We start from the raw sequence: 16,060 nt of genomic DNA, 5'->3' as shown, positions 1-16,060 counted from the left end.
GTTTGCTCACTTGACAATAGGCATCGAAGCAAGAACAAGAACATATGGCGGGTAGGCATTGTAGCCGCAAGATATCGAGTCGGTATCGCTCGGAGAAGACCGGCCGGTTTACCTTGGCGTCTAGTGCTGCAGCTCCAAGAGCTGGGTTGGCTGGAACACTACTACTCTGCAAGGAACTTCTCCTCGACTTCGTGCTGTACTTGGACACCGGGTCCCTGGTGGCGCTGTGCAAGGCTATGAGCGAGGTCGACAGCACCTGTGACGTCCTTTTCGATAGGGGTTGGTGGTACAAATTGCTGCAAGCTCATTGTTACGTAAGTCTGGAAGTCATCAACGTGCACCACAGTGTCACTCAAGTTGACGGCTGCATGGAGCTGGTTGACTATTTAAACCTGCGCAGCCAACTCGAGTGCTTCGAGCGATGCGTCTGCGTCGTAAAGGGCGACCTGGGGACTATCACTACAGTTGGAGGCGAGCAAGTTGATTGTCTGGTGTTCCCAACGTCGCCTTCGTACCGAAACCCAGGGAGGGGTGTTGCTGGTCGCGTCCACGAGCGTGCAGGTCCCGATCTCGATCGAGCTGTAATGAACCTCAATCTACGGAATCATGCAAAGGCCGGCGACGTCATGTGCACTGTGGGCTGTGACTCTGGGATGCGACTGCTAGTGCATTGCGTGGGGCCTACAGGAGGTGTTGCCAGCTTGGAAAGTCTGCTGTACAAGACATATGTGCACGCGTTACTAGCAATGGACAGTCATGACATCAGGTGTGCCGCTGTGGCTTCCGTCTCGACGGGACTCTATCGTTTTCCCGTGCCTCGCGCTGCAGACATTGCGCTCAGTGCTATTCGCGATTTGATTCGCCTGCGTCCACGTTGGAACACCAGAATTGCCTTTGTGTGCATCGATGACGACGTCTACGAACAGTTCCAGCGCGCTTACGGAGAATCTTTCCAAGCTTTTCATACGGCGGGATTCGCGCACCCTAGCATGGTGAATACGCTCTCGATGGCAGAGCAGAGTACTGAAAATGAGACTTGAAGAGAGAGAGAGAGAGAGAGTAATTTAGGGAGCTTTAACTGTAGCCACAGCCGTAATTCAGAACGATGCTAAGTTGTTGATGTCATACCTAGCGTTTACTTGTGGTTGGCTTCTGCCATCATCTGCTTCAATCGGGTCATGTTCAGTGGTGGGAAAAGGTTCTCGTATCGTTTCCAAGCGCGACGAGGCTGTCCTGATCGCATCTGAGTGTTTTCGTTGGGCTGATCCCGTGCATTTGAGCCCAGCGAACGCCACAGCGCACCGAGTGAATAGCTATCCGTGACGACAGTCCCGCAGTCAGCTTGAAGTCGTCGTCGTGGTAACACTGGCGCAGCAGGTTGCTCGAATTGAGGAGATTGCGATCCAGCCTCGTTAGCTTCTTGCGTCGAGAGGATATCTCGTCGACGACGCTTTTGTGTACTGCGCGATTGTGCAACGTTGTGTACATTGGAATCCAACGCACTGTCTTGTTCAGAGCTAGTCGCAGGCGATGGGTCCTCGGAGTTAGTTTGTAGGTGACGTCGCTTAGAACCAGCAGAGGAGAATCCAGTATGACTTGGTCGGTGTGAACTACGACCAGCAGATCCAACCGAGATGACGAGCTTCGATGGACTTTTAACGGGAGACAGTTGACCTGCAGGATCTGTTGGTAAAACAGGGTCTTTGGAGCTTGGAGGGGAAACAGGACAATTCGTATCACGAGCCGGGGTTTCTTGCGATCCCGTCGATATGGTTGGCGTCTCCTCCGCTCTCTTTTCCGTGCCTGGTGTTGACGCATGTGCGGACGGTGAAGGGGTCTTGAAGCCCGCATTATCTTTCTGTGACAACGATTTTTTCTGTGGGGTGGCTGCTACTTCAATTCCCTCTTCAGGCAAAGTCAGATCGTCTGCCAAGTCAGTTTGCTCCCCGTTGCTTGTATGGCCATCGTGCTCGTGGACGACTGATCTGGGAGATGCCATGCCATCGTACTCGAAAGCGTTAGCATCTTCGTCATTATCGATGGCATATTGCAACACCACGGTCGCTTGAGACGACATGAACTCCTCTGGTGCAAACTTGTCTTCCAAGTCTTCGTTTTCCACCTCTTCCTTCGCCTTATCCAGCGGATCCAGAATCTGCGTAGCTTGCTCATCATTTTTAGTAGAGTCTTCTTCCTCATCGGTATTTGTTTCTTTAGTAGATCCAGAGCCAAAAAACGATGCAAATAATCCACCCCATCGCTTTGCTGGTGCTTGCTTCTTTGCTGGCTGCGGAGTGGGCTTTTCAGGAGAATCTTCCGTAAGATCAACAATCGCAGAAGAATTCTGTGCTGGTGTTGGGTTAAAGTCCGCAGATGAATGTGTTCTGCTAGGCGTCGAGTTCTTTGTCTCTTCATGCTCTTCATCGTCCTCTGTATCGTTGCCGTCCACGTCACTATCAACCACATACGTCTCTTGAATATTTTCTTGCTGAAACAGTAGTCTTTGGCTGTCTAGTGCGGACTCTCCACTCAACGAGACCGAAGGATTCCCCGACAACGTCATTGATAGATTCCCCGACGACGCCGTCGAGTCCTGCGACACTGGACCACGAACAACTTGCGACACTGGACTACGAGCAACCTGCGACTCTGGCATTGGCACTGATCCGTTCTCTTCAATCAGTTGTGAGTCTGTTGGTTGCTGTTTCGAAGTGGTTGGTGGTGGTCCCCATTCATCCTGCTCTTCAAGTTCCTGCTCCTGGTCCTCCGGGATGACACAATCCTCCTCCAACAGCGGTCGGTCGTCATCGAATCTGTCACTTGCAGCGGTTGTAAGTGGCGGGAGTCCTTGGTTGATCATCAGCTGCTTCTCCAGCTCAGTGTCACTCAATGTCTGTAGTCGCTCCTCCACTAGCGGATGACTGTACACCTCTGGGTGTGGCTGGACGGCCAGTTCATTGTCCTCTACGATAGCTAGTGCGTCTATCCACAGGTAAACTCGAGCGTTCTCGTTTCCCACATTGGGCGCTGACACCGACGTCTGGCGGTTCTGCTTGTCTGCGGACAGGCAGCGCGCCATAGTGGCGAAGTGGTATTTGGTGACGCGCACGACGCTGCCGCGCAGTCTTCCGAGCGTCTGACAGCCGCGCTCTTTCTGTAGCGCAGCGCTCACATGGCTCGGGATGAAGGCCTCGACGTCGTACTCTCGGTCCACGAGCGTTGCAGTCTGCTGTGAACTGTTGGTGCGCCGCACAAGCATGACACGAGACTGGACGCCGTTTGCAGCGGACTGAGGCTCTGTATCTTCGCTGAGACTCTCAGAGAAGCTGTCGGAGGGTGCAGGTTCAACGATGAGGGGTGCTCCTAAAGCTGAGAGCAATTCCCGCAGCAGGAACTCGGTCGCGAAGCTCGACCGTGGCGGCATCTTTTCCGCTTGCACTTTGACTTGCGAAACGCTATTTGAAATTTGGAACGAGCTAAAACGACTCGGATTTAACTGAAATTTGAATTTCAAATTATTTTTAGCCAATGACAAATGTAAAAGGTTTCGACCAATGAGACTCATGTTGTGCAATGATACTCCTGCAGAGCACTCTCGACTTCGGCCGGCACATTTACCATGATGTGCTGGAGCCGCGTCGCGGTGCGGGGGCTGCGTGCTGCGTGGAACACCCCAGTGACCGCAGTACCTCGCGGAGCCATGGGGCTGCGCTGCAAGGCGGGTCTGCAGCCTCCAAGTGTTGTCAATGCGGTCAAGAGCGCGGCGGTGCCACATACGACTCACGCGTCCACCTCTGGATCTGCTACAGCGGCGGCCCTGAAGAGCAAGCGTGGACGTATTACGAAGCCCCGCTCAGGTGCATACTTGCTGCTCGGGAGGTATCAGGTAGATAGGTTACTGAAGATTAAACAGAGCAATGGTGAGTGGACGACTGGTGGACGCATTGGTGGATTGTCGATTCGCTGACGACTTAAATGTTCCATTTACAGCTGTGAAGGCGGCCAAGAAAGCGGCGGAAGCTGAGGCTAAGGAGGCCGTTGCAGCAGCAGAAGCAGACGCTGCCCACCGACTACGTAACTCATTGGTGAGGTCCTGGATGGCTGGGTGCTGGGGCTTGATGATGTGCTGCATCGTATTCACGATATGGTGCTGATGACATATTGCATTGACAGACGCTGCGCTTTAGCAATGAGAATTCGTATTTGAACTGGGCGAGAAATGGCGTGCTGTCTTCAGCTGTCGGAGTTGCAATGTACGCACAGGAACACCACCGCGGAGCTCAGCTGAGTGGCGCAGGCAAGTGCATTATCCATGAACTACACACCTATGGGATAGCTGACTTACACGAACACTTGTTAATATGCAGGTCTGCTGCTGTTGGGCTTCGGATACATTGGCGTGGGCACGGCAAAGTATATTTATTACATTTTCCGCTTCCGCCACATCATGGAGCTGTCCTGGGCAAGCGTCTTCGGAACGATTTCCCATGCGGCGTGGGGTTTAGCCATTTGGCTGACCGCTATTGCCTCCTTCCTGGTACGTCTCGCGACCATCTTCCCTTTGCAATACCCTGTCTAACTATCGATTCGTCTACAGGAGAGTGTGCCTCTCGAGTTGGATGCGATGTTGCTGACCGAGCCCATCGCAAGTTACCTGCCTTTCCGAATTCGTCAGGGTCTGATCGAGACGTACAGTCTCCATTTGGAAGACCTCGAGCACCACTACGACGAGCAAGAGCGTGTGATGCGTGCGATTCGCGGTGATCGGGGGGACATTCAGGAGGGCGAGGAGCTGCCGCCTCAACTCGAAGCGCAGTTGATTGAGCAGCAACTGCACACATCCCCAGGGCCAGCAGTGGTGGGCTCAGTGCCTCCTTCATCCTAGGCTTCCTGTTCTGTACGGAGCGACTGTGTGGAATACCGGAATCCTAGCGCATCGTAGACAAATGTGATGTGCTAAATGAAAGCACGGATGTCCATCTGAAAACGTATACAGTATACATACTGTTTCATCCTGTTGTTTTTTTTCATTTTCCACATCGAGGAAGGCGCCATCTGCGGCTGTAAATTATTCAGCAAACTACATGCTGGCACTCCCATATCCTTCTCTGTAGTCACATCTTAAGGCTTGAGTGCCTCCTCCAGCGGGATGTCAAAGGCCGGGTTGCGACGGATCGACTTGCCGTCCCACGTGAGGTTAATGGGCTCGTAAGCGCCCTCGCCCTTGGAAGCCTCAATGATGGGGGCGGCCACGTAGATGTCGCTCTCGGGCGACTTGGGGAGCGTAAGGCCGTGGTCTACAAGGCCCTTGAGCACTGTAAGGATCTCCTTGTCGCTCTTACCAGGAACCGGCACCTTCTTCTCCACGCCCCAGTCAAACCGCGCGTACACGAACGGCTCCATCTCTTCAGCTTCACGGTACACGAAAGGAGTGCGCGGGTTCAGCATCTTAAGCTCCTCGTAGTTCTTACGGAAGAAGGTGCTGCAAGTGACACAAAACCACCGGAACGTCAGACTTTAGGTGGAGGTTACGGGGCTCATAGAGCGAGTTGGTTCAAACAAGGAGTACGACACGCACCGCAAGCCCGCGCTGCTCTGCGAGGTGTCGCATGCCACGAAACGAAGCTCCTGGATGCTGCGGGAGATCTGTGCGCGCCAGCTCATGTCTGCCTTGTTGTCGTAGTCTGAGCTTTCGTTGGGAGCCGCACAATTCTAGGTCCCGTTTGTGTTGACGAAAGTGTGTACTCGATTTGGGCTGATCAAATTGCTTTGACCCTATTCAGTCAAGACTATTCTACTAACATCTTGATTTCACTATGCTTTAGCATTTTACAACGTCCGCAAAAAAATGGGCAGACTATTCCGTTTGACCCATACATGGGCCATTTTTTCGTCCTAATTGTGCTGACCAAAAAAAACTTTACTGCTAATGAAAACTCTCTTTTGGTCAGCACAAATTAAGCAGTTTGGGTCTGCACAAATCAAGCAACGTAAAATCTGATTGGGTCCAGTGTAGGTTCTAACCATGTCAAACCTTATTGGCTGAAAGCTCATAAGGTGTATGAAAGTGCCACGGATGGCAGGCACTCCGAACCGCCATGACAAATGGTCGTGCCATGGTTGTAAATCAACAATTCTTGCCATTTACAAACACGATACTATACAGATACTTGCACAATGCTCCTGAGAAGCCTAGTGCAATGGCCGCTACTATGCCAGCACCCTCCGTTGTAGACAACATCACCATTCCAGGAAGGCAAGGTATCGAGGAAATTCATTCCTAAACGGATATGGCACACAAATCGCACAGAAATCGATCCTAGTATTATGGCACGCATGGCGCCATGGCACGCGGACTAGAACCCGGCCTGATTCATGCTTGCCATCCACGCAAGTTTTGGCGGAATCCACGGCAAAGAAACCGAAGACACAATGGGTAGAGTGTGTTTGCCTCTGTTCCTATTGTCTCTACCTTTACCACTTGCCTATCAACCAGGGCTCGGAAAAATAAAATAAAAATAATTCTAGAATTGTATTGATGGAAAAACGGATTATTCGAATCTGACGCTCTCCGTAAAATATGATATTGCCTCCAATAATAATAAGTATATTGGAGTTTCGCCGGAATGAAATACACAATAAGAGCGCGTCAAATCTGAATTCTTTCAAGCAATATTCAAAATAAATTAAAAATTATTTTGATTCCTAATTTATGGAAATTTATGGAATGACGGATTTTATTATTTTCCCGGAATCCCAGGACAATTTTATATTTTATGGCCCGAGCCCTGCTAAGAGATAACAGTGCTATTAACTCACATGTCAATATGTCTAAATAACCAGATGAAACGATAGCTGTCCTGTCCACTACTTGAGTCAATTTAATTGACAGCATTTCTACGATAACGCCAACCAACCCATCCAATGAGCATCAAACGACACCGACTGCTGTATCAACGACGATCCCGACGACAGCATTGCCAGGTTTCTATTAAAAGCACATATGAGATGCCTGATGCTAGACACCAAGCACGAGATTGCTACGCTGTTTTAATCTGCTAGTTCGCAGCGTGAATCGTACAACAAGAAGTCCCACATTTACACTCTGAATGAATATGGGACTTCTTGTTGTACGCTGTAGTCTGTCGTCATCGCATCTTGCGAAATTGCGAATCGTTGTGGAACTGTAAAACGAGGATGCAGTAGTGTTTGTGAAGTAAATTCAGGTCTGCTTCGACCCACGTCTATATTTTAACGCAACATGAACTTGGGTTGCCTTAGATACCAGCACACCCTCCTATCTACAACTTGCACGCACTATAAGCCAACACCACTGGGTGTTCGCTTCGTATGAACATTTCGCTACCTTCTCGTCAGTAGCTCTAAATGTTGTTGCCTCTATCAATTTAGATCGGACCCACACCAAAGTTCTGGCTGGTCGTAGTGAACCGCTTCGCAGCGATCGGCTGGTAGTAGGGAGCCACCTTCTTCGAATTGGTCAGGGCTGCCGACTCGCGGTTGCCCGACAACTTGCCGCACTTCACCAGGGTGTTCTCGACGCAGTTGCGGCCCAGTGTCGACTTGCATTTCGTCTGCGTGGACGTCGACGGCACGATGATCGCACCAACTGTCTCAGTGTCATTCTTGTTGGGGATGGCCGTGGACTCGAAGTAGTTGCCCTCCAGCAGCACGTTACCGTTCTCGACGACGTCGTACGAGAAACCCGAGTTGCTGTACCAGTAGTTATTGGCAGCGTGGATGACGGAGTTGCCACCGACCTTGGGGGAGCGACCCGAAGTGTTGTGCACATAGTTATTAGCGAGGGTAACCTGCGTCTGCGTGCCGAGGAAGAGGAAGGTCCAGTAGTGGTTGCCATCACAAGTAGCTGAGTACTGAGTCTGACCGTCGAACTCGGAGTTGCTGATGGTCATGCTCTTGACACTGGCCGAACCGGTGGCAATCATCTGACGGCCAAGGTTTGAGATCTTGACGTGGTCGAGCCATACACGCTCCATAGGCGTCTTGCCACCATTGAGACCCTGGATGTAGATGGCATCGCCACCCCAGATAAGGTGCGGGTTCAGCTGAGTGATGTGGATATTTTGAATAATAACATTGTTGCCACGGATCCAGAGGCCCTTGCCCTTGATCACACCGCTGGTTCCAACGCCACGAAGAGTCTTGTTGTCCGTCACCAAGAGGGGGTTCTTGGTAGCGGCGAGGTCGTAGGTGACCTTGACGGCGGTACCCTGCACACAACCACCGGTGTTTTCCATGCCGCCACTCTGTAGGATGACGTCTTGGCCCTTGTAGCCGTTGTTCTTAGCAAGGCAGTCACGGTTGCTCTTAGGGCGACAGCCAGTCTCAGTTTTCGTTCCTTCCGTGCCGCGGAAGTCGAAGGTCTTTGTGAGTACAATGACACGCGGTTGCGAGTCCTGCAGGTAGTTCTTGAGATCAGCAAGTGAGTTGGGATACACGGGGGTAGCGTTGCCACCGCCGGTGGTGCCCGCCGCGAGACCCGGTGCCTTGCCAGTGGAGATCTTGGTGGAGGACGATGTCTTGCCCTGTTTGGTGGACGATTGCTGCTGAGTCTGCTCGACAGGGGATTGCTGCACTGTGTTGCCGGAGCCCATGGGAGCGGCCTGTGTGCCCTGCATGGCAAGCGCAGCGACTGCAACGACGACAAAACGGAGAATCTGCATGGTTGTACCGGAGACTTGTGCAGTGGAAGGCAAAATCGACAATGAGCTGTGAGCTGGGGCCCTATTCTAGTGCCCCGACTCATTTCACCAATGTCAGGGGCAACCGTGACCCAGCCAGGGACAGAACATGTGGTGTCGCGCGTCTGAATCGTTGACAGAGAGAGCTGCTGGGTAATTACCCTGTTGACCAAAAACGATCAGCGAAGCGGACCAAGTGGTGGCTAGGAACCATTACGCTACGTCAATTTTATCACGTCTGTTGGGATTGCAGAGCTGCAACGTGAATAATTTGACAATTTGCAGGTACGTCACTGACTAAATGGGTAGTTCGTTGAAGCGAACGCCAGAATCTGAAGTCGCCATGGCGCTAGATGAAAAAAAATGTAAGCAAATTGCTGCATTTGCTGATGTAACACATGCATTATGCCCCTTTAAAACTTGAATGTTAATGGTTTGGATTCAAGTCGCAGACACCTGCAAGGCCCACTTTGCGTTTTATACATTTGCTGCGAGTGAGCGCAACCTAATGGAAACGTTTTTAGATTGAACAAAGTTAACCGGCAAGTAAATAGAAGCGGGTGCATGAATTCTGATGCCTTGACAATCGACGGCACGAAATCCAGATGGTCAAAACGCAAAATGCGGTAGTCGACATATTCTATCAGATTTGAAGGTTAAGTTCAAATGCTAGTCGTACTGTAGGACTTACATGCAGAAGTTCTCGTTCAATTCAAGTCTTATCCTCACGGGATGATATCTATATAATATTTCGTTGGCAAAGGTCCTTCTTAGGTTTTGCGAGCACCGTGCTCCACGCAATCTTCTACTACTGTCGTATGGAGTATTTTGTTAAAATTTCTTACTAGTCCCTCATGGGTGTGGTACCCACCAAATCGCTCAGAAGATTTGCAATCTTCTGGTTGCTCAAGTTAACGTTATGAAACCCAGCCGTCAAATCTTGTAACTTTTTACCTTCTGGTCGCAGCGAACTTGCATGCTGCTCGCTGTTCGTGACCTGGCTCACAACGTAAACTTCGATGAAGATGAGTCCTGCACTCCACGTCTCAAAAGGTTCATTACCTTTAGTTAGATATCTCTGAGGTTGCAAGTTTATAATGCCTCTTGCTACAGTACATACAACCGACGACACTGGGATGGAATCATAGCCACGCAATGAAAGCTAGGGGATGTGCGCGCTACAGTATAGATTACTTCGTAAAACTTGAAGAACTACGCTTTTTTCAATTGCGCTACTAAAGTAACAAAATTCTAAGCAGACTTGATTCTTTTTCTCATAACGGCGGCAAACAAACCCCGTGTAATAGCATGGAAGTCGACGGCCAGAGGAGAAATCTTGGTATTTTTTTTAATTATACCTTGTTCAAGTTAATCGTGCTTGTACGAGGCAATTGCACACCAGTAGTCAATTCGTTCCGCTGGATTTAAAGCAGAATTATGTATTGTTCTAAGGTACCTCATTTCGGCATTGATATTTCGGCAGAATCACCTGGGGTGCTCCTTACTCTCAGCCGTCACTCACGCCTGTTAGCATCATACAGCCGCTAATCCCTCAAGTAGTTTTATACCAATGCACATCGTGCACAAGTGCATTTCTGGTTGTGGACCTTTGCAAGGATCAATTTGACGGCCAAATCGCGCGCAATGACGCTGGCGTCAATCTTCTGGCCTCAAGTGCGCGCTTGTCGTCCGACACAAGTAGATGCTGCCCCCACGATCAAGTTTGCAGCCACAGATGACGGTGTCTGTCACCAATAGATTGGTCTTGATAGGGCGATAACACCACATCACTGAACGAGGCACGACAAACAAATTGGCATGAGAGATGGTGAGTAACTGGTATAAGAGTGAAGAGTCTTCGAAATTAACTCACCAGCCAAAGTATGGATCGAAAAGCGTCGGCAATGTTATCCGCTAAGCGAGCCAACTTCGGGCCGCTTTCGTCGAGTAAACTCGCTCAAGGTCCACGATGTGTTCTTACCAATTCTACGTTACGTTGTCCGTGTCAAGTTCTACGCACGATATCAAAGCTCAGTTTTCTTCATGCTACTTGGTGCATCCAGAGTCTGGATTCCAGGCTATTATTTCCGCTGAATTCGGCTCCTCTTGTGGCGATAATTTATATGGCATTGGTTTTGCTCAATTGTTGCTCATTCATCACGTACTGAGAGACACGGCTTCGTGGCACCACGAGTCCCCGGCGCCATGGAACTGGATCAGATCCAGATGACCTTGTACTTTATGGTTGCTACAAGCCCGCCCTCGTCCAGGTAGTGGAACACCCACCAGAAAATCGAAAGAGAGAAAAAAAAACGTTCATCGGTTCATGATACACACCAACTCCAAGCTGAGTTGGTCACGCTCGTGATGCAATACATAATCCTCTCCGCCCGTGCTTAGAATTGCATTTGTGTATATTGAGTTGAGGAGAAATGGCGATCTGAATGCTTCGTCAACACGTTCGTGCCCTCTGTCGCTACTGTTGTAGCCCACATTCTGAGGTTTCGACTATACGTTTTAGCTATCTAATCAACACGGAGCCCAAAATTTCGAAATTCAGTTGTCCACCCAATATAAGGCGCCTTCCACAACAAAACCCATATAAATGTGGAGTATTGTCCAGACGACTCGCCGACGGCGTGGATGACAGGGCCGGACAACACCGCGCCGACGACCGACACTACCAGCGCCTACCGACATCCGAGAAGCCCCGTCATACTACACGTTCGTAAACAAGCGCCGCGTAAACTGCGGAGCTCGTCAACAAGCACCGATGGTTGGTGCTGCGAGGCTGGGGGTCTGCTGCCGCAGGGCACGCACCCTTACAAGCAAGAGTAGAAGTAGGAACAGGAGTAACTACTGCTTCTCTAATGGAACTCACTTCGCAATCTACTTTGCAGCGCGCAAACGTCATAATAAAACGGTTATCAGTTCAATCGGATTTTTTTATTATAATTTACCGAGTAAAGTGATAAAACGATGCCTTCCATAACCCTAATTAAAGTTCTCATTAAACTGACAAGACTCCAGGTTTGTATTTCAAACGAGCATTCTAGAATGAAGAGATCTATTCAAAACCGGTTTCGGATAGGTTTAGATGAGATCTATACCAGTTCTATTTACATAGATCTGGAGAGATTAGTAATAAATCTTAAATATGGACATTGGTCAAGTATCTACGGTGGAGCTGCTACTCTTCACGGACGCAAGCTTCGCGAACGATCCTGTAGATCGCAAAATCATTAGCGGGTATGTAACGACGGTCGATGGCAATGCCATCTCGTATGCTTCACGGGAGCAAGCACCACAACCACAACTTGTGAAACACAGTTAGTCTTGGGTAGTGTGTCAATGTAGATGCAACGTCAACTTGTTTTCGCAACAAGATAACGACTGAGTAGCAGGGTCGAACTGCTGACAAGATGATCCTCACATCTCACCGATAACAAATTGCTTCGTCAGTACTGCTTTAACGCTGTAAGTCACAAAGTTAAAGCTCAACTTGTGACTTGTGTGAGATGTACTCGCAGTGTTATTGTTCCCATCAATAACGTTGTTGCGAGAGAGCAACCGTCTACAGAGTATTGCAGAAGTTTAGTCATAAATTTAGTAACTATTTGTTTGTGTTACCAATTGCATTGAGAACACGTAGTTCAAACAGTGGTTATGCTTCCGTAACAAGATTGAAATTTTTTGCTAATCCTGTCATGAAGCTCTATATCGTTAGAAATATCCTAATATCTAAAGCTTCATGATGTAATAGCAAAAGTTTCCAATCTTGTTACCCCCCCCCCCACTAAGTTAATAAAACTAATAGAAAATTCCTTTTCACTTCATGTAATACCCTCTCGTCAATTAATTGATCTCACTTTCCATTAAAAAGCACAAAGGCCATTTGTCCCTACTCGGTGCTACACTACTTCACATCAAATATATTCTATCAGCAACCACTCAGACAAGGCAGTCACGCTTGTCTCGGATGGGTTTTACCAGCTTTCGCATGTGCAGACGTACATCATTCCTGCATAGGCTAGCTTTAAATTGAGTAATCTGCATGAAAAAGAAAGCAAAATTGGCTCTGAACTCAGAATTGATCCGATTTGATCATTATATAAGATTACGAATCCTATTTGGTAAATAATAATTTTCTAGATATGGACTTGCTCCGTTTTTAAATATGGCATATCACTTTCCTTCTTTAGATGCCGCGGATTCTCCTGTCGTGGGAACAAAACAGGGGGCTACTATGGAAGATGATGCTCAGACGGTGGCGGATTTCACCGTCGTTGTCTATGGTAAAGTGCTTTTGTAAATACCTCCGCTAGCTCGCGTGGAGTAATGGAAGACCTGCTCGAGGAGCATGCGTCTCGATTTCAAAGAGTGACACCCCTTTTATGTTCACCGGTGTTCGGGGGTTTTAGTCATGAAGTCATTTGTTATTCCTGGATTTAACGAAGCAATTTTAAATTGACCTAATATGCATGAAAATGAAAAAAAATCTGCTTTATATTTGGTTCGATTTGAGCACTGGGTTACCACGATCACAAAAAAGCAGTCCTATTTAGTCGTTTTCTAAATATGAATTTGACGCTTTTCTAAATATATCATAATTGTTTTTCAGGAAATATTGATAAACGATTATTTAGTTTCTGTTCTATTTCTACTAGCGGTCAATACCAATATGATACGATACAGACCTGACAACTGAAACCATTCTTGAATCACACTTTCTATTTAAACGCAATAGGATCGAGCCTACACTACACTCACATCAAATATGTTCTATCAGCAACCACTTGACCAATCCAGTCAAGACGGTCACGCTCGTTTCGAATGGGCTAAGCGGACACCTTAGCTGCCTTCTCATCGGCAATCAAAGTGAATGTAGATCCCCACCACGAGATAATCGCATCTTAGCGATTTACTTTGAGGACAGGATGCCCACACCGTAGTTCTGGTTGTTGGTGCTGAGCTTCTGGGCCGACGTCGGCTGGTAGTAGCTAGCCACCTTCTTGGAGTTGGCTAGTGCCGCCGAGTCACGGTTGCCCGACAGCGTGCCACACTTCACCAGTTTATTCTCGACGCAGTTGCGACCCAGTGTCGACTTGCACGTCGACTGCGTCGACGACGACGGCACGATGATAGCACCGACGGTCTCGGCGTCGTGCTTGTTCGGCACAGCGGTGGACTCGAAGTAGTTGCCCTCCAGCAGCACGTTACCGTTCTCGACGACGTCGTACGAGAAACCCGAGTTGCTGTACCAGTAGTTGTTGGCAGCGTGGATGACGGAGTTGCCACCGACCTTGGGGGAGCGACCCGACGTGTGGTGCACGAAGTTGTTGACAAGACTGGCCTGCGTCTGTGTGCCGAGGAAGAGGAAGGTCCAGTAGTGGTTGCCATCACAAGTAGCTGAGTACTGCGTTTTACCGTCGAACTCGGAGTTGCTGATGGTCAGGCTCTTGACGCTGGCAGTATTGGTGGCGATCATCTGGCGACCGATGTTGGAGATCTTGACGTGGTCGATCCACACGCGCTGCATGGCCGTCTTGCCGCTGTTGAGACCCTGGATGTAGATGGCATCACCTCCCCAGATAAGGTGCGGGTTCAGCTGCGTGATGTGAACGTTCTGGATGATAACATTGTCGCCCTGGATCCAGAGGCCCTTGCCCTTGATCACACCACTAGTTCCGACACCGCGGAGAGTCTTGTTGCTCGTGATCACGAGCGGGTTCTTGGTAGCAGCAAGGTCGTAGGTGACCTTGACGGAGGTGCCCTCGACACAACCGCCCGTGTTGGCCATGCCACCACTTTGCAGGATAACATCCTGGCCCTTGTATCCGTTGTTCTTGGCGAGGCAATCGCGGTTGCTCTTGGGACGGCAACCATTCTCGGTTGTAGTACCTTCAGTGCCACGGAAGTCGAAGGTCGTTTTGAGCACGATGACCCGTGGCTGTGAGTCCTTGAGGTAGTTCCTGAGCTCTGCAAGCGAGGTGGGGTATACGGGGTTGGCATTGCCTCCACCCGTGGTGCCAGCAGCGAGACCGGGGGCAGTACCCGTGGAGAGAGCTTGCGTGCCTTGCATTGCGAATGCAGCGATGGCGACAATGACGAATCGGAAGATCTGCATGGTGTTTGTGTGCAGGGTGCTGGGACTTGTGCTGTGCGAGGCAAAATCGACAATGAGCAATGAGTGCGGTGGCCTTCAGTGTGAGGTGGGGCCTACTAGTGCGAGTTTCGCTGCCAGCTTGAGTCAGGACATCGGTGAGTCAAGGGGAGGGGCACGCCTACTGCTGGTAGCTTCTTTGACGTTACGTTGTGAAAGGGTTGCCGGGTGATACCACGAGGTTTTTGAAATCCTTGAGGCAAGTGTTGGGGGCGATACGATTCAATGATACCTCAAACCCGATGGAAACGCGGAGCTTACCTGTGCAATCTGACATCAAACTCCGCGTGCTTCGCTGAGATCCATGATATTGCAGTATTATGTGAAATGGGCGTACGTTGCCTCGATCGCACAAATGTTCAATTTATGATATTGGACTAAAGTAATGTGTTTGCTAAATATCCGTAAGAAATACTGTGCATGCTAATTACCTTTCGTGTGATGCCTCTAGTTCAGGTATGTAGTACGTGTACATGTACGGGCTGCCTCTCACGTTTCTTAATACTTCGTACCTCGTACACAAAACAATACGATGGAGCTCGATAACAAAAAAATATCACGGACAGTCGGAATAACAAGTAGCGACGTGCATTATATTCTGCCAGAATGTGAATCAACTCGCGACTGTCACAGAAATTCGCAGCGCAAAAGAAAAGCACTTTTCAATAATACTATTATAAATTGTCAAGTACTTTGCATACCAGCACATGCACGCAAAAGAAAAAATCGCACCACTGCTTTTCCGCTAGTCGTTCCATCTCCACCGATTTGTACGCATACCATCTGATAAGGGGCAAAGCCGCACGATTTGGCGGTCGAGTGTCGAGATTTTGCGCTGTTCGCGTCGGAATCAGATGGAGTCGCACGCCAATGCTGATCTGGAGGGCAGTCAAGTTCATTGTCTACCGAAGCGAATGGCCGATAGAACTGCAAGTGGCGGGAGGAATATGACCTACAAAGCGTACCACTGCGTAGCTGCTGTTATTCCATCAACACGGTACGCTGAAGTAATGTATCTTCTGGTTGCGAAGAATTTGAAGCCCATTCACTGTTCGCGAAGACGAAAGTTATAATACCGGCACTAGCGAGCTCATTGCGCCGCAAAGTCGCGCAGCCAACTCAAATTTCTAACTCAGGCCTCCCTTATACTGACGGTTCCTTTGGCCTTTTTTTTTTT

General features: G+C 49.3%; 9 protein-coding genes across 9 annotated transcripts; 5 read left to right on the top strand and 4 right to left on the bottom strand.

The window, feature by feature from the left end:
* Positions 1 to 24: 24 nt before the first annotated feature.
* Positions 25 to 1,040, top strand: PPTG_12906 (hypothetical protein; the record flags this gene model as incomplete). The annotated part of the gene is made up of 1 exon (XM_008909630.1): positions 25 to 1,040. The coding sequence occupies exon 1, from the start codon at positions 45 to 47 to the stop codon at positions 1,038 to 1,040; it is 996 nt and encodes a 331-aa protein (XP_008907878.1). The 5' UTR covers positions 25 to 44.
* PPTG_12905 (hypothetical protein) lies at positions 677 to 3,455 on the bottom strand. Its single transcript, XM_008909629.1, has one exon. It carries the CDS (start codon positions 3,422 to 3,424, stop codon positions 1,136 to 1,138), a length of 2,289 nt encoding a protein of 762 aa, XP_008907877.1. The 5' UTR covers positions 3,425 to 3,455; the 3' UTR covers positions 677 to 1,135.
* A 97-nt stretch (positions 3,456 to 3,552) lies between these two features.
* Positions 3,553 to 5,019, top strand: PPTG_12904 (hypothetical protein). Its single transcript, XM_008909628.1, has 5 exons — positions 3,553 to 3,920; positions 3,991 to 4,085; positions 4,174 to 4,297; positions 4,368 to 4,537; positions 4,598 to 5,019. Exons 1-5 carry the CDS (start codon positions 3,620 to 3,622, stop codon positions 4,883 to 4,885), a joined length of 978 nt encoding a protein of 325 aa, XP_008907876.1. The 5' UTR covers positions 3,553 to 3,619; the 3' UTR covers positions 4,886 to 5,019.
* Positions 4,968 to 5,740, bottom strand: PPTG_12903 (hypothetical protein). Its single transcript, XM_008909627.1, has 2 exons — positions 5,579 to 5,740; positions 4,968 to 5,482 (listed from the first exon to the last, which is right to left on the bottom strand). Exons 1-2 carry the CDS (start codon positions 5,662 to 5,664, stop codon positions 5,122 to 5,124), a joined length of 447 nt encoding a protein of 148 aa, XP_008907875.1. The 5' UTR covers positions 5,665 to 5,740; the 3' UTR covers positions 4,968 to 5,121.
* Positions 5,741 to 7,207: 1,467 nt separating this feature from the next.
* PPTG_12902 (hypothetical protein) lies at positions 7,208 to 8,731 on the bottom strand (the record flags this gene model as incomplete). The annotated part of the gene is made up of 1 exon (XM_008909626.1): positions 7,208 to 8,731. A coding segment is annotated over one exon (1,325 nt), but the record flags the coding sequence as incomplete, so codon positions are not given.
* Positions 8,732 to 10,195: 1,464 nt separating this feature from the next.
* Positions 10,196 to 10,506, top strand: PPTG_23288 (hypothetical protein). The gene has a single exon (XM_008909625.1). The coding sequence runs from the start codon at positions 10,365 to 10,367 to the stop codon at positions 10,476 to 10,478; it is 114 nt and encodes a 37-aa protein (XP_008907873.1). The 5' UTR covers positions 10,196 to 10,364; the 3' UTR covers positions 10,479 to 10,506.
* Positions 10,507 to 11,281: 775 nt separating this feature from the next.
* Positions 11,282 to 11,675, top strand: PPTG_23287 (hypothetical protein). The gene has a single exon (XM_008909624.1). The coding sequence runs from the start codon at positions 11,364 to 11,366 to the stop codon at positions 11,556 to 11,558; it is 195 nt and encodes a 64-aa protein (XP_008907872.1). The 5' UTR covers positions 11,282 to 11,363; the 3' UTR covers positions 11,559 to 11,675.
* A 202-nt stretch (positions 11,676 to 11,877) lies between these two features.
* Positions 11,878 to 12,749, top strand: PPTG_23286 (hypothetical protein; the record flags this gene model as incomplete). Its single annotated transcript, XM_008909623.1, has 2 exons — positions 11,878 to 11,969; positions 12,665 to 12,749. The coding sequence occupies 2 exons, from the start codon at positions 11,878 to 11,880 to the stop codon at positions 12,747 to 12,749; spliced, it is 177 nt and encodes a 58-aa protein (XP_008907871.1).
* Positions 12,750 to 13,641: 892 nt separating this feature from the next.
* Positions 13,642 to 14,847, bottom strand: PPTG_12901 (hypothetical protein; the record flags this gene model as incomplete). Its single annotated transcript, XM_008909622.1, has 1 exon — positions 13,642 to 14,847. One exon carries the CDS (start codon positions 14,845 to 14,847, stop codon positions 13,642 to 13,644), a length of 1,206 nt encoding a protein of 401 aa, XP_008907870.1.
* Between the last annotated feature and the right edge of the window lie 1,213 nt (positions 14,848 to 16,060).

Source organism: Phytophthora parasitica (assembly GCF_000247585.1).
Source record: "Phytophthora parasitica INRA-310 unplaced genomic scaffold supercont2.34, whole genome shotgun sequence".
NCBI lineage: Eukaryota > Oomycota > Peronosporomycetes > Peronosporales > Peronosporaceae > Phytophthora > Phytophthora nicotianae.
The sequence above is the reverse complement of the archived record's forward strand: the minus strand, read 5'-3'. Positions and strand labels throughout refer to the sequence as shown.